Source organism: Malaya genurostris, chromosome 3, assembly GCF_030247185.1.
Source record: "Malaya genurostris strain Urasoe2022 chromosome 3, Malgen_1.1, whole genome shotgun sequence".
In the NCBI taxonomy this organism is placed as follows: domain Eukaryota; kingdom Metazoa; phylum Arthropoda; class Insecta; order Diptera; family Culicidae; genus Malaya; species Malaya genurostris.
Window position 1 is genome coordinate 61,394,160 of NC_080572.1, and position 24,605 is coordinate 61,418,764.

A 24,605-nucleotide genomic window follows, 5' to 3' on the forward strand; every position below is an offset into this window, starting at 1 on the left:
CTCAACCTTTGTCCGCTCTTACTTATAAGAATTCCATCTCCGGTATGCAGCTGTTTATCATCAAACAGCCATCCGATTGCAATGGGAGTGTCCCCTTTGGTTACCGCGCAACTGATAGTAGACGTACTGTAGATATCGAACGGATCCTCCCCAAAATCGAACGGTAGAATGATTGGTATCACTGAACGGAATTTTGTAAAAAGGGACACAAGGATAGGGATATTACATATATTTAAAAAAAGCAGATAATGAACAACAAATTCGAACCCATCACTTTCAGTTCCGACGAGTGTTGACTGTTGCCGGCTTTATTTCTAGCGATACAGGTATAGTTTCCGGCATGACGCGATTGTACAGATTCTATCGAGAGAAAACTAATCTTCTGTCCGTTGCTAGTGATTAAAATTCCGTCACCAGTCCGTAAACGATGATCGTTGAACAACCATATAATTTCGATCGGTGAATCTCCTTTGGTGACTGCGCAGGTTACCGTACTAGTGCTATAGATATCGAATGGATCCTCTCCGAAGTCAAACGGAAGAACAATTGGTGAAACTGACCAAGATAATGGTCTGTCAGTAATTTACATATATAACCCGTTGAATTATAGATATCAAACTATTCCAATATTATTTTTTGTAACAGTGGGCGAACTAGGATACAGGATATCAAAATTGGTTTGGATACGTGGGTGTACAAATAAAAACAATTTTCGGATATCTAACCCATGACTTTCAACTCTGACGCATGCTCGGTCTTCCCGGCTGTATTCTTAGCGAAACAAGTGTAGTTCCCCGCATGTCTTGGTTGCACCGATTCGATGGACAATATACTAATCCGCTGGCCACTGGATGTGATCAATATTCCGTCTCCACTGCGCAGTCTATGCTGATTAAATAGCCACACGATTTCAATCGGGCCATCTCCCTTGGTGACGGCACAACTAATGGTCGTTGTGCTGCAGATATCGAATGGTTCATCCCCGAATTCGAAAGGCATAATGATCGGTAGGACTGGAAGGAGTAGTATCAAAAGCGAGGTGACACACGGTGGAGTATACTCAAAATACGGCCAGTCTAATTAGCTTGAATCAGAAGCGTATCGTGGTAAAATTCACGGGTTGTGCACTACCTATGACGTGGTGGTGGCGCTAGTGTGCAATGGAATTCATGAAACTCAAGGTCTTACATCATGAGATGGTTTTTCCCCTTCGAACAAACATAATTAGGAATGTTGTCTTCGAACAATTTTCTATAAAGTTGGTTGAGGATAGATAAATTGGAAACCTTTTCTCTAAGAGACGCTAGTAAGTTACTTGAGTATGAAAATAAACTGGCTATCGATATCTGAAATCTGTTTGATAGAGTACAAGCTCGAGCTTCGTGCAAAATATTTGGATAAGAACCTGACAAGCGATTATTTTATCGTTCGCTTTTTTAAAAATGACTCTCGAAATCGTTTTAAACCCCCTGATTGTGACTACCGATCAATGATTTTAAAAATAACTGCGAGTAAACAATGATTGAAGGTGAATTCATCATAATTGGAGAAGTGCTGGTCAGCCAGACCATGCTGCATCGACCGGAACAAATAGGATATATTGCGAGTGAGGTAGGTCTTCCCATTTGAGCGTTTCAAAGTATGTTTTTACCGACTGTGCAGCATGTGGACGAGCATTGTCATGTTGCAGAATTACTTTCTAGTGTCTATCGACGTATTGTGGTCACTATTTCCGGTGCCTCCGGAATCTGAAACCGGGAACCAGTATAACCGGAATCGGTTTGTTTGAAGTAGTCTTGAGGTCAGTTTAGATTTTTTTTTTGTTTTTTGTTTTTAACTTTGCCTCATAATTCTGGAATCGGAAGTCGGAAATTTATGTTTGCTCGGTGAGTTCCGTCGAGGGTCCTCTACGACCGTGGACCCGGGGCATGTGTCCCCAATGCCCCTCTCTAAAAGCAGCACTGACATACATACATACGCACATACACACACAGACATTTTGAGTACTCAACGAACTGATTCAAATGGTATATGACACTAGGTCATCCGGGCCTCGGTTGAAAATTCCATTTTCACAGTGATTGCATAACCTTTCTATATGAGAAAAGCAAAACGTCTCTAATTTGTCGCTACACAAGCAACTTTTAAAAAGATATTCGAAGACACCATGTTCACTAATTCCACCAGAGATTTATTACAGGAACTATGGTTTAATCATCGGATTGGTCGTAAAACCCAAAAACACTTTCTCGAAGAAATCATTCTTATCTTAATCATCGAACTAATTACGGAAAAAGTTTCCGGATTACGTTATCTCTCGAAGAGGGGATCACAATTGGCTACCGAGATCTTGTGATTTAACATCTTGCGACTTCTTCATTTGGGACACACGAAATATATTATCTACGCCAACAGTCTAGTGTCGATTCAAGAATTCAAAGATGGAACTCGTTACGCTATTGGAGACATACAGAAATAAATATCCGATCTCAGAAAATGCCATTTTAGTTGCCTATCGGTGGGTGAGTTCTTAAATACCATGTTATTCAATGTGTTGATCTTGACAACCTTCAAGGAAACGAAATTAAATTTTTTTTAAATTTTGAATAAGAGCCACATTTTGACATTTGAAATAAATATTAATGAACACTAACACCATCTGATAGAGTGAGCCCGAATCAATATATCCATCATTTGACAAATCGTGGGTTCCTTGAAAATTTTTTTATAGTCCATATACTTCTGCATCGATATAATTATCGCGATATTGATCTTTGAACCAATGTTTAAACCATTATTTAAATCATTTTATTCATTGCAAGCAAAAAAGGTAATTCGTAATCCTTTCAAAGCGCTGCTAGTGGAGCAGTTCTTAACTAATTGCGAGTCAAATGGCTTTCAATCGTGGGCCTAAGTAACCACAACAAGTTGGCTAAGGACTGTATAGTGCAATTTGTTGGTAATCGTTCACAGCCCCAGTCAGTCGAAATCCCATATGCTTCGGGTCTCCTACACCGCGGACCCATCAGATCTACGACACGTCTCCGGTCAACCGCGTTGTACAAGACTTCGCTGTTTTGGCTGACATTGATCAGCAAGCGCAAGCAGCTAAGGGTGATTTTTCGCAGTGGACCAAATTGTTTTCTATTCGCTTTCATCCGGCCTACTTTCACAAATCGAATAAATAGAGAATCTATGAAAATAGAGAATCTAAAAAAATGAAATAAATAAAGATGAATAAATAGAGAATCTATAAAAAAGAATTAAAGGCGAATAGGGACACAGTTTATTCCTTCAAATCGACATGTTGTGCAGGGCACGAGAAGCACATGAGATTCCTGTTTGAACAACTTCTCAATCCTTTGCTATCACATCTGGTGTACCACAAGGAAGTCACCTAGGACCTCTTCTGTTTCTAATTTACATTAATGACGTCAATCTCTCGTTGAAATGCTCTAAGCTCTCATACGCAGACGACTTCAAATTATTCTTCAACGTGTCCTGCCAAAACGATGCTAAGTTTCTTCAGGAACAACTTGATATTTTCGGAAACTGGTGTCAGGTCAACAGAATGGTACTGAACGCATCAAAATGTTCCATAATAAGCTTCAACCGTAAACGAAATCCAATAATGTTCAACTATTCGCTTCTCGGTGTTGATCTACATAGAGTAAGCTGCATCAAAGATCTTGGTGTCATACTTGATAGCAAATTAACTTTTTGTGAGCATATATCGTACATCGTCTCAAAGGCATCCAAGCAACTCGGTTTTATCTTCCGAATGACGAAGTCGTTCAAAAACATCCACTGCTTAAAAGCATTATATATTGCCCTGGTTCGCTCTGTACTTGAGTTCTCGGCAGTAGTCTGGTCACCTTATTACCGTAATGGAGTACAACGAATCGAAGCTGTGCAGCATAAATTTGTCCGATTTGCTCTACGTCAGCTGCCTTGGAGAGACCCTTATAATCTTCCTAGATATGAACACAGATGTAACTTAATTGGACTTGAGCTACTTAGCGATCGACGCAACGTCTCTAAAGCAATGTTTATCTCCGACTTGATACTTGGTCATATAGACTGTCCTGATCTTCTTGAACAAATGGATATAAACATCCGACGCAGAACTCTCCGGAGCAACTCTTTCCTCGTCATCCAGTTTTCTAGAACAAATTACGCGAAGAATGAACCCCTGTCTAGTATGGCTCGCATATTTAATCGATGTTATACAATATTTGATTTTAATCTATCTCGTGTCACTCTCAAACGTTTATTTATTGCTTTTTTTAAAACTTGACCTATTATTGAATGTATTTAAGAACCTTCGTATGTAATTTAATTTTGCTTAAGTGTAATGTAGTTAATGTTTGAATGTAAAGTATAGCTCGTATTAGTTTTAAGTAAAATTGTATCATTTGGATTTTGTATTATCTGTTGGTACTAAAAGATGAGGAGGTTTTGCGCCCTTTTGAGTAAGTACTAATAGTTGGTCAACTCAAGAGGGTTTTTCCCTGCTCCAATAAATAAATAAATAAATAAATAAATAAATAAACTTCCCTTCAACGATCACCACTAATACATCTGTATTGGAACGGGTAGCATAAAGGAACAGGATAACACAAAAAGCGTGCATGAATTAACTAACCCATTACTTTCAGTTCCGACGAGTATTGCACCTGCCCGGCGCGATTTTTTGCTATGCAGGTATAGTTACCAGCGTGTCTAGGCTGTACGGATTCAATGAACAACATACTGAGCTTTTGATTGCTATTCGTTACCAATATCCCGTCACCGGTTCGTAGTCTATGATCGTTGAACAACCAGAATAGCTCAATCGGAGAATCACCCTTCGTAACGGTACAAGCTACGGTCGTAGTACTGTAGATATCGAATGGATCCTCTCCGAACTCGAAAGGAAGAATGATTGGAACAACTACGCAGGTTAAGGTTTTTGAAGGAAAAAAGAGATAACACAAAAAAAGGAAATTAGTTCTACGCTTACCGATCACCTTCAATTCCGAACTGTGTGACACTTGCCCAGCACGATTTCTCGCAACGCATGTGTAGTTTCCTGCATGCCTAGATTGAACGGACTCAATAGATAGCATGCTAATTTTCTGACCACTTTTAGTAACAAGAATTCCGTCATTGGTTGTGAGATGCTTTCCATTGAATAGCCAAAGTATGGAGATGGGCGTATCACCTTTGGTAACCCCACAACTGACCATGGTCGAACTCATACTGTCGTACGGTTCATCGCCAAACTCGAAGGGAATCATTACGGGAATTACTACAAAGTAAGAGAAAACGATGCTATGGATGCCCAATAGTGCTAAATCGTTAAGTTTCGTACACTTTGTCCTTCCGAAAAATCTAAAACGTTTGGATCACATCTAAATCTACAACATTTTTTAACTAAGCGGAACCAGAATTGGTGTGGAAAAACGGGATGGATGGTAAAATAAAACCAAAACTAGTTAACTCAAGTTTACCAATAACTTTCAGTTCAGATGTGTGCTCGACGAAACCAGCTCGATTTTTTGCAACGCATGTATAGTTTCCGGCATGCCGTGGTTGGACGGATTCAATCGAAAGTATACTAATTTTGTGACCACTTTTAGCAATCAATATTCCATCGTTGGTGTGAATCGTAGTACCATTAAACATCCAGTTGATCTCTACAGGAGTGTCCCCTTTAGCTACGGCACAGCTTACCATCGTAGTGCTGGCCATGTCTGCTGGCTCTTCGCCAAACTCGAATGGTAGAAGAATGGGCGGAACTTGATGTTGAGTGTGATGAATGTCAACAAAAAAATCTCATTTGTACTTCTCATTTCTTCATACAATTCAAAACCCATGGGAGTATGCGGGAAATGGAATTAAGGGATTCGATGGAAAAAGAACAGATCAGATAAACACCACTCGTAATTAAGCCTAACCTATAACTTTCAGTTCAGAACTGTGCTCGACGAATCCGGCTTTGTTTCGTGCTACACAACTGTAGTTGCCGGCGTGGCGTGGCTGAACCGATTCAATATAGAGAATGCTCATTTTTTGACCCGATTTAGTAATCGTAATCCCATCATTCGAGTAAACATCGCGACCATTGAACATCCAGTTGATTTCGATCGGTGGATCCCCCTTAATTACCGCGCAGCTTACCGTAGTAGTCGTCAACATGTCGAATGGTTCTTCTCCGAACTCAAACGGCATAATAGAGGGAATCACTATGCAAAACAAGCAAGACAAATTAGGAAAGCAACTCAAAGTAATGAAATCTACAAGCTTGTTGGACAATATTAAAAAAAAACATATGCGATATTATACCGATAATTCTCAATTCGGACGTATGATTACTCTGTCCGGCCGGATTGCGTGCCACACACGTGTAGTTTCCGGCATGATACGCCCGAATCGATTCAATAGTCAATACACTAATGCGCTGTCCATTTTTCGACAACAGTATACTTTCATCAGGAGGCAACTCTGCTTCTTTGAACAACCACTGAAAACTGATTGGAAGATCGCCTTTGGTAACAGCACACTGAACCGTCGCCATGCTGGTCTCATCTAGCGGTTCTTCGCCAAATTCGAACGGTAGAATCACAGGAAGGACTTAATGTGAACGTGGAATGTGGAAAAAAATGGATTGTAAACCTATACTATACCCATCACTTGGAGTTCAGAGCTGTGTTCGCCCGCCCCAGCCAGGTTTGCCGCATGGCAGGTGTAGTTTCCGGCATGACGAGACTGCACCGATTCGATGGTCAGCATGCTTACTTTATGACCACTTCTGGAAATTAGTATACCGTCATCACTGACAATCCGCCGGCTATTAAACAACCAACTAATATCGATCGGAGTGTCTCCCTTCGTTACGATACAACTTACGGACGCGGTACTCCCGGTATCAAACGGTTCATCGCCAAAATCGAACGGAAGAATTATTGGAACAGCTTTCACGGTAGGATTTAAGAAATGGATGGATGGAAACGAAACTAAATTAGTTTTTACCTATAATCTGTAATTCGGACGTTTGTTCGACGCTTCCCGCACCGTTGCTTGCGTTACAGGTGTAGTTCCCTGCGTGTCTCGAGTGGGCGGACTCGATCGAAAGTATGGATATTTTATGCCCACTTCTTGATATCAATACCCCGTCATTCGTACTCAACCGGCGCCCGTTAAAAAGCCAGCTAATATCAATAGGAGTGTCACCCTTTGTCACAATGCAACTCACCGAAACCGTACTTCCGGTATCGTAGGCTTCATTTCCAAAATCGAACGGATGTATAATCGGAACCACTTCGGGACGTTGGATCGGAGAAACAAATGATAATGATTAAATAGAATCTACATTACCCATCACTCGTAGTTCGGCTGTATGTTCAGTGTTGCCAGCAGCGTTACTGGCCAGACAAGTATAGTTTCCTGCATGACGCGAATGCACTGCTTCGATCGAAAGAATCGATATTTTGTGTCCACTTTTGGTTATCATAATACCATCGTTAGTGTAGATTTTATGACCATTCACCAACCAAGTTATATCAATCGGAATATCCCCCTTCGTCACAATACAACTCACCGAAGCAGTACTTCCACTGTCGAAAGCATCTTCTCCAAACTCAAACGGAAGGATTATGGGTAGGACTTGGATATTTGAAAAGAAAGCAAATAAATCGAAACACCACATTATTTACCCATGACCCGTAGTTCTGCCGAGTATTCGACTCCGCCGGCATTGTTTCTCGCATGGCAGGTGTAATTCCCGGCGTGCCTCGAATGCACGGACTCAATTGAAAGCATACTGATTTTTCCACCGCCACGCGTTATCAGAATCCCATCGTTCGAATCGATCCGTCTGTCGTTGAACAACCAACTAACATCGATCGGCGTATCTCCCTTGGTAACGATACAGCTTACGGACGCAGTGCTACCGCTATCGAATGCCTCTTCACCGAAATCGAAGGGAAGGATGATGGGGATGACTAAAGGAAGGGGATGATAACTAAATTACTAGAACTTCTCTACCTATGACTTTCAGCTCGGAACTATGTTCCACCGTTCCGGCTGCATTGCTGGCCCGGCATGTATAGTTTCCAGCATGTTTGGAACCTATGGATTCTATGTACATGGTGCTCATTTTATGACCCATCTTCGAAATTGCAATACCATCACTACTATCGATCATACGGTTGTTGAACAGCCACCCAATGTCTATAGGAGTGTCACCTTTGGTTATTACGCATTGTACGGACACGGTACTGGGCGAATCGAACGGTTCATCGCCGAACTCAAAGGGCATGATCAGCGGGATTGCTACGTAAAGGTGTGAAAGCATCTATCAATCTGTCAAATGAATCTAATTTTTTTACATTTTTTTTCGCGATTGGTTCATGCGAAATTCATATTCTACATTCATAGTTCTTCGTATCGCATGTTAGAATATGTATTTAAATGTGACAATGACAGAAGCTCGAATGACAAAACTTCGATGAACAAAGAGTCGAAACACCAAAATGTCGAAAACGTCGAAATAATAAAATATCGAATCTGTCTAGGGGTCACATGCAACATATAGTCGAACCTACTATAAGATCGAATACACCAGAAAGTTGAAACGGACAAGATGTCGAATACGACGAATGGTCGAATACAAAAGAAGTCGATTGCAGTTGAATATAGGGTGTGCGCAGTATATATTTACTGAATAGCAGCTGTAATATTGATCGCTAAATCAAAATAATCTTAAGTGTAGAACATGGTTTAAGTCTCTAATTGAATATTGTAGCAGAATAATGCAAGGCGGTTGTTCCCGAAGACTACCCTCAAAAAGAATTCATATCGTTTTGCCATATTTGGAAAAGCTTGGATTGAAGACAATTTCATCCCTTTAACTGTCATATGAGATAGTAGAAATCGGCTAAGCCATCTCCGAGAAAATTGAGTGACATTGTTTATCAAACACTAGCAACTTTCACAAAAATATTATTATCTCCGTTAAAAAATGGACAGATTTGAACAATTTATGGCTTGTTGGGTAGCCATTGCTGCGTTTCGAAACATATTTTGTTTACAAGGTCAATTGTAACAGATACGATAATACAATTTCATATAATACGAATAAATCAGCCGATCTCATAAACATTAAATAGCGTTCAGGCAGATCTTTCATTTACAACTAAACTAAACTAAATCGATTGGTATATGGCACTCGGCGCCCCGGAACTCGGAATTGTTTTTTGAAGTTTCAGAGAATTCTATACTATACTATTTATCTTTTATATGCATCAAAAAAAGATAAAAATAGGTATAAAACACGCTCAAACTTTGGGAAATTTTTCCGAGACCGGGAGGGCCGAGTGTCCTATCGATTCAACTCGACGAGCTGAGCAAATGTCAGTGAGTCTGTATTTGTGTTGTTAAGTTGTGTAAAGAGCTGATGGCTGAACTGATTACGATCAAACTAGCCGCAAAAGAAAGATCATTTCGTCAGCCATAACGCTATTGAATTTTTAGATATAGGAAGTTTACTTGTTTTATTTCACAAAGTTTTACTTCTAAGTTTCCAGTTTTTTTTGACAATATCTGTTACAATTGATCTTGTAAACATATGTTTCTTGTATTAGATTCCAAATAGTGACACCTATTTAACAAAGCATAGATAGTTCAAATCCGTTTATTTTTAACGGAAATATAGAAATCTTTTATGTAACGAAGTGTCTTGCCAACCTTAGTCCAAAGTGGTCCCCAATCATACCAAAACGCGTTTTTTGTTCGAGCCTGATTTTGGAACTTAAACGTCTCAATAGAAAATTTTTAGAAGAAAAAAATTATATCAGTGTTTGAAAATATGATCTGAACACTATTAGAATAATTAGTAATCGCAACTTAGAAAACACTCTACGTATATAACGTAAGTTCTTTTTTGAAAAGATGGTCTTTACATTTACTACTATAAAGCTTGTCCATAATAAATGTCGGAAACTTTTGTTTCAGTGTAGATTTTAAATTATTTCACGCGAATCGCTGAAACGTTTCACTTATATGACAGCTAAACTTTTCACTTTATTCCGTGGTATAACAATTTTTACATTCTTGTTGAGTTTAGTGAAGTGACGTTGAATCAAGTGGAGGTGCACAAACGCATTTTATTCGAAACGGCAGCAATATCGGAATTTATCGTGTTTTATGTTTGCAAGGAAGGTTGTAGGTGGATCAACCGTTGTAACACATTAAAAGAAAGTCACATCATATTACGATCACTAGCAGCAGTGGTGCTAGATATATTAAGGAATGAGCCATTGTTCGGACCTTGAGGTTTTTCTTTAATAACTTTTTCTACAAATGTCGGATTGTGATGCGGTCTTCGAAGGTTTTCTTCCACTTGAATGCACTGATTTTTAGAGTATGTGGGGTGATCTCCAGTTGATTTTTTGATGTAGAACACATCTTTATTTTCTATATCGGGGTGCAAATTAGAAACTCAAGGAAAAATACACGTAGAAATGTGGTCAGGTTTTAAACACTTACAGCTCCATATTTTATATCAATTATTAATATAATTTCATTATTTGATTGGAAATATTTCTAAGATTCGATTAGAATGTATCAAGCCACGTATTTTCAGTTATAAATGATTGAAATTTTGATTAGTAGCGAGCATTGTCCTATTTTGTCTGCTAAAAATCTCCGGCATATCGGATTTCCCTGCCATATACGACGGTTTTGAAGGAGTAAGCGATATATCAAAGAGAAAGCATCGCTCTGATTGGTCAATAGATGCAAAAGCGAAGCTGTTGGAAGTACGCGAATCTATAAATAGAAGCAAAATTATAGCTAACGTTTCAGTCCTACGCGTAGCATGCTAGAGGTAGGTTGTTGCTAGACAGCAAGACAAAAAGTGCCATAAAACGATTTGAAGCTTTAATTGGTATGCTCTGATCTTGTGTCATACGAGTTCGGATGAAATTTCATGTTATGTCGTTTCGCCTGAGAAATTGACATCAACCCCAGGGATTAATTTCTAATTTATATAAGACGAACTCGATTAATAATGAGAAAAAGTTTATCGCTTCAACCGAAATCGCAGAATGGCGCTATAAAAATAACTGCTTGCATACAAAACTTGAACACAAGCTTGACGAAGAGAAGCTTTATATCAAAATACGTATTGCAAGTATGTATAACAATATAATTGCATACATTTGGGATATTGGTGTAATTTCGTCGGCTATAAAATAAACAATGTTCGGTGTTGGTTCCTAATCAATATCAAGCTAAGCAGACTCTCGTGAAATTGCGGATTCAAAAGTGTGACGATTGATTGAACTGTTTGATCGTAGATCATTAGAAATTTTGATTGCCTTGTTCCACATCAATGGCTCGAACAAACACATGAGGCTGATCCTTGTAGTTTTTTTTTGTAAAAAGTCAGTTTTCCCATACTAATTCCCATACAAACTTTAAACCTCGGGCGCGAAAATATAGTTAGTATAGAGGGAACACAAAAAGTTTGGTGGAGCTAAAATCAAAATTGTGTTCCACCCTACTATACATACAATGTTTCCTAAAATTTGTGGGCATGAGTATAGCATCGAATTAGGACAAATAATTCACATGCCGAATGTGTTTTTATTTTTAAAACTTTTTATAAAGAATAAAAACAATTTTATATCTTCAAATTTCCGGCCCCCCTGAAAAGCTACGGTCGCTCGATCGGATGTCAAAAAGGAAAACATCGTATGTTTGAGTAAACCGGAGGAAAACGAGGTGATCACTGTTGCATTCGACCAACAGTTATATTTCTCCCTTTGTAGCTTTCGCCTTTTCGGTATCTCGATTTTGTTTTATTCGACCGATTTCAGTTAACCTTTCGATTCATTCGACGATTTGTGACTCTCGATATTTCGTAATTCGATGATATGGTGATCGACATTTTGTCATTCGACCTTTTGTTATTCCACGTTTTGGTATCGAACCGCATGGTGCAATACGTTAACTACATTTTAATCTCCTTACGTATTTTGTTTCTGAAAGGATTAATAATACAAATGAAAATTTAGCGGTCAAACGGTCAGTCATTTCATTATGTAAAACTTTAACAATAAGAATGTTTTATCGATATTTTTTATACCTCAATACATCGTGTGCTTCCACACAATTCTACAAAGTCAACAGAATACCTGGCCGGTAGGACTGAACGCAGGAAAGGATAATAAACAAATTCACTTAGTTGGATCATAAATTCACCGAAGCACGCGTACATTATTTACAAAGCGATGCGAAGCTTAACACAACTCTATACAACGTAGTTACCCATCACTTTCAGTTCGGAGTTATGCTCTACTTGGCCGGCCTTGTTCCGAGCAACGCAACTGTAGTTTCCCGCATGCCGTGGTCGTATGGATTCTATATAAAGTGTGCTCATTTTGGGACCCATCTGACTGATGGTGGTCCCATCGTTAGACAGAATTCGATGACCGTTGAATAGCCACACTATTTCAATGGGAGTGTCCCCCTTGGAGATGACGCAGTTGATCGAAACCGTATCCATCGTGTCGACGGGGTCCTCTCCAAAGTCGAAGGGGAAAATCAGCGGAAGAACTTCGGAATTCAGATGGGAAGGATAAAAAATACAAAACAAACGGTAAATGACTGATACCTATCACTTTAAGTTCGGATGAATGCTGTGCTTCACCCGCTTTATTCCGTGCCAAGCAGCTGTAGTTGCCGGCGTGGGCTGGCTGGACCGAATCTATCGTCAACATACTAATTCGCTGACCACTTTTATTGATGGTTATTCCATTCAATGAGTTGAGAATTTCTACGTCATTGAAGAGCCAGCTAATAACGATCGGCAGGTCACCCTTTGTTACAGCACAACTTATCATAGTGGTGCTGAAGAGATCGAACGGATCTTCACCGAACTCGAATGGCATGATGACGGGGATGGCTAGGTTAGGAAGCAAAGGCACGGCAAGGTTAGTGGGTCAAGCTATTGAAAAACTAAAACAACTAAAATGCACTATTATCTAGGGTTACCTATAACTTGCAATTCAGATGTATGCTGCGATTCACCGGCTTTATTGCGAGCCATACAAGTATAATTGCCGGCGTGTCTAGGTTGGACGGATTCAATAGACAAGAAACTTATTTTTTGCCCATTTCTAGTAATCAAAACCCCATCGTTGGTGGTGATTCGGTCGCCATTGAACAACCATTCAATCATGATCGGAGTATCACCCTTGGACACGACACAATTGATCGAAACCGTGTTCATCAGATCCACAGGCTCCTCGCCGAAGTCGAATGGAAATACGGATGGTTGGACTTACAGAATAAGAAAAACATAGAACTCAACTTAACCAATTGAAGGACAGTCTTGTACTAGTGATTCTATTATTCGAAAAAGAATAGGACACAACCAAATTCATAGTGGACCATCCAGCAGTACTGGCACAGGATGTTGTTGGGAATAATGAGGAAACAAAAGCAACTATTACTGGGTATCTAACCATTCACGGCCAACACGGCAGACAGTTCGACCTGGCCGGCTCTGTTTCGAGCTACGCAGGTATAATTTCCGGCATCGCGATCCCGTACTGCATCAATTGTTAGAACACTCATTCGCTGGTTAGTACGACTGACGGTGATGCCGTCCTCGGAAGCGATCAGTCTGCCGTTGAATTTCCAATAGATGTCAATCGGGAAGTCTCCTTTGTTCACCGTGCACGATGATGTAACCAAATCTCTGAAGAAGATTGTAGAATTTGTGGAAGGACTGTGTGGGTGAAGACACGGAAGGTTCTAGTAAACTCATAAAATAACACATTAAATTGTCGCTTTTCGCTGCTGTCATCGGAGGAAAAATGGCACAGGATGGTACATGGGAGATACATAACTCAATAACAAAATCTAACCGTTCACCAACAAAGGAGATGAGTATTCCACACTGCCAGCGTGATTCCTGGCCACACAAGTGTAGTTTCCACTGTGTCTTCCCCGAACGGATTCTATGCTGAGAGTGCTGAGGCGTTGATTTGGTCGACTGACCGATATACCATCGTTGGAATAGATTCGTTGTCCGTTCAAAAGCCACGTTACTTCGATAGGTAAATCACCTTTATTTACTGTACAGGTAGCGGATACCATGTCCAAAGCGAACACAGATTCTTCTCCGAAATCGAAAGGAACAATCTGAGGAGGAACTGTAGAAGAGGGAAGATAAATTCTCAGGCAACCATTACGAGGGAGCTAACCGTTAACAAAAAGAGCTGTCGTATGCTGAACTCGTCCGCCTAAGTTTTCGGCAGTACAGGTGTAGTTTCCTGTATGATAATCCTTCACCGATTCTATACTTAAAACACTGATTCGTTGGTTGGTTCGACCGACGGCAATCCCCTCACTGTTACCGTCGATCGGTTGATTATTCCGACTCCATCTGATCTGAATCGGTAGATCACCCTTGTTTACAGTACAATACGCCGAAACCATATCCATTGCGTTGATTGCATCGGTTCCAAAATCGAACGGTACGATTTGCGGCAGAACTAACAAATTAAAGCTCCAAAAAAATTAGATCATAGCTTGTGGAGGGATGTTTTGTCGGGTTTTAACTAAGCGCTTTCAAGAATCTCGAAACAATCACCGTTCACAGATAGTGTGGTAGTAAATTCTACCGCCCCAGCTTGATTTTTCGCCCTGCAAGTGTAGTTACCGCTATGTCTATCTCGAACCGAATCGATGCTCACGGTGCTGATGCGCGAACTTCCGCGACTGAGCAGAACTCCATCACTAGTGAATAGTTTCCGTGCTGTGTGCGGTTCCAGCAGAGTTGGGGTAAATTCCCAGCTAATATCGATCGGCATATCGCCTTTATTGACGGTACACATCGCCGATACCATGTCATACTGATTGACTTGTTCCTCGCCGAAACTGAACGGTACGATTTGCGGTAGCACTGGACGGTTTTTCGGTGCACCAACGGGGCGCGATTTATTTCTTTTTCTTCTTTGTCTTACATACTAAAGTTTCGCTATGTTCATATTAACCATGGATATTGATAAACAAGTAAATTCGCAAGTATACAAACATTGGGAACATTTTCCAGTAGGACTGGACTAATCGTATCATGTGTTTTTTCCGGACCGTTAATAAACCACGTAAACTTAAGTTAGGTACTTTTGAATTATCCATACCCGCAGACTTGTTCAAGCGAGCCTCCCTCTTTCTACTACATGTCTACGTATCCACCTTGTAGCGTGTTTATACATTTATCATACTCAGAACAAATTGGCACGTTTCCCTAGTTATTAGGAGATTTGAAGTTTTGAACACACTTCATCCTATAATTCCGGAAACGGAAGACATATTCGGTTTTTCATGGAGTAACATTGAGGTACTCCGTGAAAAACCGTAAAATCTTACACTTGAATCTAAGTTTTTTTTAGAGAAAAGTGAGTGAATCCCGTATTATTGTTTTTATTTACTTCCATTTCCGATGCTTTCGGATTTCGGGGACCGGTATAGACAAAGAAGGTTCGTAAGGCAAACAACATGCATGACTTATGCATTGGAACAGTTTTGAGCCCAATTTAGAAGAATTTTTCCCTTTTTTTGTATAGTCACTCTGATCGAAGACTTCAAATTTCAAACACTCATCATCCTGTACTTCCGGAACCGGAAGTCGGATAGAACTAGAATTAGATTTAGAAGAGATTCTGCTTTTTGCGTCACTCTGAGCGACGACATGAAAATGTAAACACTCATCCTCCTGTACTTCCGGGACCAGAAGTCAGATCCGGAATTGTTTGAGGAACTGTAAGACCTTTGAGTCTAAGTTTGAGAATATCGATTTGGCCATCGGAGAAATATGAGTAAGTTCGGTTTGGAATTTTTTTTTAAAAAAGGTGAACACCAGAAATGCCAGATTTGCAGATTTGTCTGTAAATCTGCAGATTTCGTACATAGTGCTGCAGACATTTTTTGTTCTGCAGACTTTTGAAAATCGTGGTTTTTGCAAACTTTCGAAAAAATTTGTAGATTTTTGAAATTGTCGCGACCTTCTTTTTCGCTCGACAAGTCAGTTTAGCGTACTATATTTGATGACTGCGAATTTCTTTTCGGAAAAACAGACTTTTGCAACTCTGTCTGAAGATATTTGAAATTTTTACCTGGTATGTCTGGTGAATACAAACATACACATTTTCATTTACCGTCGAGTTGAGTCGAATGATAAACAACACTGATCACTATTTTCGGTACTTCCGAAACGGGACTCCTAGGACCGATATAGCCGAAGTCAGTTGGGATGGCCAACAACAAACATGGCCTACAAATTGGAACAGTTTTGAGGCTAATTGGTAAGAAATCTTCCCATTTTGGCAAGATCGCTCTTAACAACGGCTTAAATTTTAAACACTTATCGCCCCGTAATATTGGAATCGGAAGTCGGATCAGGAAAAAGTTAGGAATTCTTTATGGAATCGTAAGACCTTTCATTTTGGTATATATGACCACTATTTCTGGAATCGGAAAGCGGGAACCAGTATAGCCAGAATCGGTTTGTTTGGCCATCTACTAACAATGACTACTGACTGGAATAGCTTTGAGCCTAGATTAATTTTTTTTTTGCTTGCTTCTCCGCTTTATTTAATTACATACTATTTCAACTTCACTCTTTACCTTGTAATTCCGTAACCGGAACTCGGATCTGATTAGAAATCAGCATCTCTTTATGGGATCTTAAAACCTTTAATTTGAATCTAAGTTTGTACTAATCGGTTTAGCCATCTCCGAGACAAGTGAGTAACATTATTTTCATTTTTTACACATATCACCATGTAACTCTGGAATCGGTATTCGGATCTAGATAAAAATGTTGTACGGAACATAAAGACTTTCCATTTCAGTCTAAGTTTGTTGAAGTCGGTACAATCATCTACGAGAACAGTGAGTGACATTATGGTAGCTAAGGATTATTATCCGATTAGGTACATTAATACGGCTCAATAAACTTCGATACAGTACAACTTTAATCGACACACAACGCTAGAATGTGGCGAAACTGTTGCTTTGTATGAAACGTAATCGATCAGTTGTGTTAACCCAATGTGACTATAGCCGAAAATTTCGCATTTTGCAGTTTCATCCATCTAATGTCCGGTGATTCGTTCACACCCGAGCAATTTTCATTTTGGAGCAGGACACTCGATTCAATGTAGCTCGTCATATGATTTTGTCTTTCAGTCTCAAAGAAACATTTTCGATCAATTTTCCATGCTATTCAGACACCTGAGTGACCCTTAAACAACCGTAATATTCGATGATATTAATCTGTCAATCGAATAGCTTCTCCCATTTTTAAAAATCCTACATTTATCAACAATCATTAAAAAGTAATCATTGCTCTATTGAAACAACTTGTTGATAGTGATTATTTCAGGGTTGAAACGCTGTTTGAATATTTTCATCCGCTGCTACCGGTTTCATATGTGTACATGCGGTTCGATTCTCTGTTGTGGAAGTGCTTTAGATACACTATCACTTAGAAATGTCTAGATTACAAGCATGTTTAGTTTTTTTTTAACATTTACGTAGTTTTTGGTTCTCGGCTAAGCGATTGTTTAAGACTGTAGTGCGTACTGATGAACTTTGTGTTACCGAAACTATTTAAATAAGGTCTGAAAAACTGTTTATCCCAACTAGATGGTGCCCCATATCATAGAGCGAACGAAACAATGTTATATTAGTTTTGTTTTTTTTTGAAAATCGGAAGTTTTCTAAATTTTTTTGAGCATTGGGAAAAGTTTATTCAATTCATTCATTGACTAGATTCAGATGGCGCAACCGGTACAACTCCGTGGTTAAGTCTTATGGTTAATTAACTGAAAGTTACATGGATCCAAAACGAGAAACGAAACAAATTTCCAAATAGAATATTGTATTGAGATGAAAGACTTTATTTCGTAGCTTTAAATCTCTACAATTTCTGATTTAAAGTAATGATAATCTCGCTATCTTGAAACGTTTTCTTGAATTCTCAGTTATTTAAGATATCCAAGCGGCAAAGAAATATAATAAATCTCATATGTCTAAATCGGGTGAACCATGGGAAGGGAAAAGCGTTTCCATGCAGAGTTGTTCAAATGGACACGTGTAGAATGTTTGCAGGTTTCAGTTCAGCCTTTAAAGTGTTTTTTTCCGCAAATTTTCACTTCCCGATACCTCTTTCGAAACTGTCTTTCGTTGGGTAGTTATTTTAAAATAACTATGAAACTTCGTAGATTGTAGACAAACTATCCCGGTTCCCTTTATGAGTCTACGTGGTTTATGAACGGCTCGTTGCGATGAATCTCAGCATCTCAAACTTTGCACTTGTTAGTCAATATCCATATAGTTTTTATCGGAAGTAAAAACAACTATTGAACTTACCCATAACAGCTACTTCCAGTGTCCCCCGAGCGGTATAACCTTCAGAGTTTTTCGCCACACAAGTATACGTAGCCTGATCGGAGTTTCGCTCTACATTCTCAATAATAAGTGTTCCATTGGGGAAAACTCTCTGTTTTCGATTAATTGGCAGCTGTCGATTGTCTACGAAAACAATATGTTAATAAAGTTACTTTACCAGTGAAATAGTCACCTCCTACCTCTTTCCCACACAATCGAATCAATCGGGTAGCCAGCCACTGGACAGGTTACCACTAGTGTTTCCCCAGCGACGATCGATTTCTTTTCCATAGTTCGGACGTATGGCAGACCGTACACATTCAATTTCGCAGAATGCTCTGCAACGCCGACTTTACTGCTAGCGATACACTTATACAAACCACCGTCATTCGAGTGGATCGAGCTGATGTTCAAATGAGACACAACATCACCGTTGACCGTTACGTACTGACCGACCTGATAACGTTCGCTGTTGGTAATTTTCTTTCCATCTAATTCCCAAGAAATTTCCGGTGTAGGATTACCGCCGGCGATACATTTCAAGAATACCGAAGGTCCTGGGTGACGAGTTTCTTCGGGAAAAGCTTCACGAATAACTGGTGGATCAACTGCAATAACATCATAAAAAAATTCATGAGTAACTACACGAAACATACAACTACATATTCTTACATCGTCCTCCTAGTTTCAGTTCTGCACTAGCTTGCGCACTTTCCTGGTCATTTCGGATAAAACACTGATACATGCCCTTATCTTCCTTCTTAACCGACTCTATCCGCAACACAGCATCGCTGTGTCCGAGTGATTTTCCGTCCTTCATCCAAGAAACGGTCTTAATCGGATTGCCGGAAAACTTGCACGTGAAGACGGCCGGACGTCCAAAGTCAACAGTCTGAGTACGCGGTTCAATTTTCGCCGCTAGGGGAGCCGTTACGGTCAGCACAGTTTCCACGCTTTCTCCGCCGACCGAATTATTAACGACACACAGATACTTTCCGGAATCGTCCACCACGGCATCTTTGATGATCAGCGTTCCGGAGACTTGCTTGACCCGCTCGTTCAGCACTACCGCTTGCTTCCGTGTCGTACCCTCGATGTATTTATACCACCTGAAACGAAAATTAGAATATCGGTCGCATTAGTCTCGGGTTTTTTTTTATGTACGGTAGCAATGCAGTTCACTTGACCAGAAATGTCAGCAATGTGTGTGTATGGAAAGAATAAGTGAAACATACTACTTCCGAAAAAATAAAAACAAGCATTAACTTAAATCAAAAACTTGACTCAGGGCTCTAAACATTGAATGATGAAAAAGTAACCCTGGTGAATATAGCCCTAAATAATGATATACAATATTTTATGAAATTGTTAAATTTGAAGTTTTTTTCCAAAAATAATTAACTCAAACTCAGCTTAGACAGCAAGCACACATCAACTGGCATTCAAGGTAGTACAATCTGCAAACCCTTTTAAAAACATCAATGATGTGATTCTTCCCACTCTTAAGATATTTATTACTTACCTGGTCAGAATTAGAACGAAAATTCAAACAAATCATATATTTTTAGCAAAATTTATTGATAGTACAATTTTCGTTCCAATCTACTGTTCAAACAAACAATAAAATATAGTTATTAGTTCGTATTGCATTAGTTTTTGTATTCCAGAGGTAACTAATAGAAAAATGAAAACCCGAATATTTTATCAAACCTCAACCTTTATCTTTGCATTTCGATGTCCCTCTAACTAAAGGGTGATTTTTTAAGAGGTGAAGAATTTGATTTTCAAAAAGTATACAAAAAAATATTAAGTCTCTATTGGAATCGATAGAACAATCAATATAATTGAATATTTGAGGATGATTTCATGCAAATGTTGGCCGCGGCTCCGCTTTAGATGGCCCATGCCCAAGGTCCAATTTTTAGGGATGCATTGGTAGCTCTTGCAATGGTTCTGCCTGGTCTTCTCTCTAGATGAGGCAATTTTGTTATTTTTTTTGTATCCTTTCAACCAGAATTGAGCTTCTGTGCTGAACACTATTTTTCGATAAAAAAGTGGATTTTACTCCAACTTTACCATCGCCTATTCATGAATAAATTATAGACCAAACGACGATTCATGATTAAATTATAGACCGAACTGAACAAGTTTGACACCCTCTCAGCAGGCCGTTCTATTTTGTTGCTCTTTAAGCGCTTGTTGAACGACATATTGCACGAAATATTCGTTCAATTTGCTGGAACGGTTTGTTGTTGTTTTTTCTCTTGCAAAATAGTGTGAAAATTAAGTGTTACCTTTACATAGAAAGAAAATTTGTTGTTATTCTACGTCAAGTAGAAGTATTGTGCAGGTATGTAGTGTTAGTTTAAACAAATAAGTGGAAAAAATTTCAGAAATTCTGCAGTAAAACTAGTCCAACGGGGCTCCAACTCCTCATGTTAACAATGCTCAACAATGGACCTCTGTCTGCCGGGTTTGTTGAACGAAAAAAATGGCATTCGGTTCAACGGTCTGTTTCAAAATCGGCAAACAAAGGTCCCGTGTTGGCCTCCCGTTGAACGATTGATTGATCCATCGTATTGGACCAATGAAGGACCACCGTTGAACGTTTTCTTCTAAGAGGGCAGTGACACAAGACACGATTCACGTGTGAACTGTCAAAATCAGTGTTGCCAAAAAGATACCAGTAAAAATCACCCTTCAAAACATAATGCCTTGACATCAAACAAGTTCCATAAATGATATTTTGACTTTGATAGATGAGCCACGGTGTATTGCGTAGAGCAACTTCATGTAAAAAATTGCATGGTCTTAATTTGGTATATGAAAGTATATAAGATCCACTCTTATTTACTATCTCACTTGTAATGTTGGACTAAAGTAACCATTTTTCGGAACATTTTTTTTCTGGAAGCAGGGATGAATTATCTATTAATAAAAGTGGAAGGAGTGCGAAATCATCACTGCGTCTCTTTTATTATCTCTTCATATGTAAAGTAATACAAAATGTTTCATGAGACTAAACTGATACACGGGAAACTATCAATTACTCAGCGTGTCACTTGAGAGCTTGTCAAAAACCTTGTAGGTACACTTTTTTTATACTGTGGTGTCGTGTGTTGTGAAACTTCAACATGAAACATAAAATCATGAAGATAATCGATACAAACTGTGTGTTTTGTGTTATAACGACACAACAATATTCTGCAAATGCTGCGGAAGGCAACAGTTTGTGCAGGCCATCAAATCAGTTCCTTTTTATTATGCAATGACCATAGAGTTAGAGTTCCGGAATCTTCGGGACACTAAGATGAACGATTATTACGTTCTGTTGTTCTGTATAACGGTACAGTACGATAGGATTTACAAACAAAAATGATAGAAAAAAAATGGTGTGTAGTATTATGTTTAGTTGTGATGTGGAGTATACGATATTTAGAGATAAATAACCGATATTTAGAGATAAATAAGGTAAGATTAGAGTGTATGATAGAAGAAGAGTGGGGTTTTCAGCAACACTGTTCCGGAAATAGATTTGTAAAAGCTAACACGTGTTCTGTGTTCTATTGTTGCTCCGTCGATTCCGCTACACAAGTAAGGTATCAAATGAAACGGAAAACCTATGCTTTCGTATGCCAAAGTTTGGTTCATACTGAATGTTTTTTGCATAAAGTTGTTCTAGAAATACATCGTCAGGCAGTGAGCAGAGCTGCTATCAACTAACTACTTTGAACGATGAAGATGATGCGATTGATATTATCTTCATTTTGTCTATGTGTGTTTAACTATCTACCACAAATTACAATGATGGGAAAAAAGGATACCAAACAGTTGAATGTCAGCTATATATTTAAATTGATGTTGCTATTTATCTTCAAGTCATTTAAATATGTGTTTATAATGATGAGGTGCGTGACAAAAAGCCGACAAATACTAGCTCCAAAATAATATGCAATTGTAAACATTATGATTTTGAATTCAGTTTTCGTTAAGACCATCAGAGCCATCTGCGATATTTTCATAATTTCATCTTGGGTTCTGAAACGCACTCTACGGAGCGGTTTCTTGAGTCGAGCGAATAGGAAAAAGTCGCAGGGAGCCAAATCAGGTGAATTCGGTGGGTACTGAATAGTATTCGTTTCGTTTTTAGCCAAATGTTCAACGATAACGATGGCATTGTGTGACGGTGCGTTATCGTGGTGCTAGATGCACGAGTTGCTGCCCACAAATCTGGTCTTTTTCGGCGAATTGCTTCACACAAATATCTCCGAACGCCCAAATAATACTCCTGATAGTTAATTTACGGTTTACGGTAATCTATTCTTCGATTTTGTTGGTGTTTTCGTTGATTTTCGATGTCGAAACACTCTTCTAGCATTTGCAATGTCGTCGCACCATTGAAACCGTTTTTTTAACGCAAAGTTTAATGCAAACTCGTTGTTGCAAATTCAATTCCATTTTGAAAATTGTATGAAATAGAGGACAAGCTCAACCGGCTATCGTATGTTCGAACCAAGATTTGTATCGTAATGTAATATCAAAGCTGTGTTTTAATTTTGCGATAAAAACATTAAAATCGATCAGAACTAAATAATACGTTTATGAATGGTAGCAATACGAACCAATAACACACAATTTACTGATTATTAGAACACTACATTTAGATACCTACCTTTTTACCTGAAAATATATAAAAGATCTATTCCTAACGATACAGATACCTATTCACCGGAACAGGATAAGCCTGACCATTGCATATTCCAACAAAGGTTGAATTGACATCGGTTTCCCTAGCCTCAAACTTACTGTTCACTTTGGGTTTAACGGAGCCAATCGGTGTAGAAGTGGAAAACGGTGTATCCCCATTTTATAGTAGATCTCGTTAAGCAATCAATTTGCTCTGAATGTTAAGGCATTTCCTATTCAAATATTAGGAAGAAAGGAACGAAAGACGGAAGAAGTGATTACCTAAAACTCGGCATCGGATACGACTGACCCAGGCAAAAAATAGCAAAATCTTTACCGTACGAAACTTTCATTTCCTGCAAAAGACCGCCGGATATTTTTGGAGCAACGCTTCCAATCGGTTCTGGAAGGTAGAGTAAGAAGAAGAGAAATTTCCTACTTTGCGTCGAAAGTGTATATTTGAACTGCCTGAATATTGAATAAGATGTTTCAGATTTTTGCTGCAAAGTTGGCGGAAAAGTCTATCTTAAAATAGAAATCTCAGACGTTAACCATAAGTTCTAAACGGGAAATTTCTAGAATTATTACAAAGTCTATAAACAAACGGATTGGATATATTTTTTTTACCTAAACACGGCCACGGGAAATGCTTGTGCAGGGCAAATGATCGCAAAACTATCCTTCAAATTAGCAACCATTTCCTGGAGTCGACCACCGGATACTTTAGGAGCAACACTGCCTACCGGTTCTACGCAAGAATTCGTATGAAAATTAATAGATATTGATCATGATCGTGATGACGATAGAAACGCACTGAAACATAACGCCTAATTGTTGGTATAGTAGTTACTTGTGATTATTAGGTGTGTTTGGATAGTATGCGTGTTTTCAAAAATAGCGAGTTTATCAATGCAAAACAATCGAAACTTAACGTCATAGGAGCTCAACCATGATTTGTATGCTACCCTGCCGGCAATAGTAGAATGTCCCGGTTCATGGCCAAATAGTGAGATCTTTTTTACTCTCCGGAATGGTTCGATTCGGGATTCGTTATTCTACAGGCTGTGTGTAGGTACAATGTTCATGGTTGTTATTGCTTTGTTTACATGAAACTTTAACTGTAAGAAGCACAATCGACAATCACCTGAAGGCCGGTGTTGGATAGGCTTGACCAAGACAGAGCATAGCAAAATCCTGCACATTTGTTACACTCATTTCCTGAAGGCGGTCCCCGGAAATTTTCGGTGAAACACTGCCGACAGGTTCTGATAAAAAAGAAAAAGAAAAGAGAAAAAGATATTGATTTTAGGATGAATTTAGAATGATATTATTGTTTTGTGATAGTTAGTATGATAAATGGCACTGATTTTGTTGCTCTTCAGAAAATTTATCCTCTGACTGATTCATACCCTATCCAATGGGCCTTCGGTGACATCAAGGCTCATTGTATCGAAACTTTTCCCGGAATT

The 24,605-nt window shown here is 39.0% G+C and overlaps 1 protein-coding gene across 50 annotated transcripts in view; it reads right to left on the minus strand.

Annotated features, from left to right (window-relative positions):
• The window catches only part of LOC131436005 (cell adhesion molecule Dscam2), a 148,364-nt gene that overhangs the window by 55,816 nt on the left and 67,943 nt on the right, over positions 1–24,605 (minus strand). For 22 of the 50 annotated variants that reach the window (XM_058604391.1, XM_058604404.1, XM_058604397.1 and 19 more), the window contains exons 7-9: positions 19,123–19,559; positions 18,651–19,058; positions 18,433–18,594 (exon numbers count right to left, since the gene is read on the minus strand). In XM_058604391.1, coding sequence (XP_058460374.1) covers positions 18,433–18,594; positions 18,651–19,058; positions 19,123–19,559 — 1,007 coding nt within the window. Of the gene's footprint in view, positions 1–7,697; positions 7,986–13,919; positions 14,208–14,258; positions 14,550–14,647; positions 14,960–18,432; positions 18,595–18,650; positions 19,059–19,122; positions 19,560–24,280; positions 24,402–24,605 lie in introns of all 50 variants that reach the window. The other 28 variants (XM_058604380.1, XM_058604384.1, XM_058604375.1 and 25 more) reach the window with 5 other exon arrangements.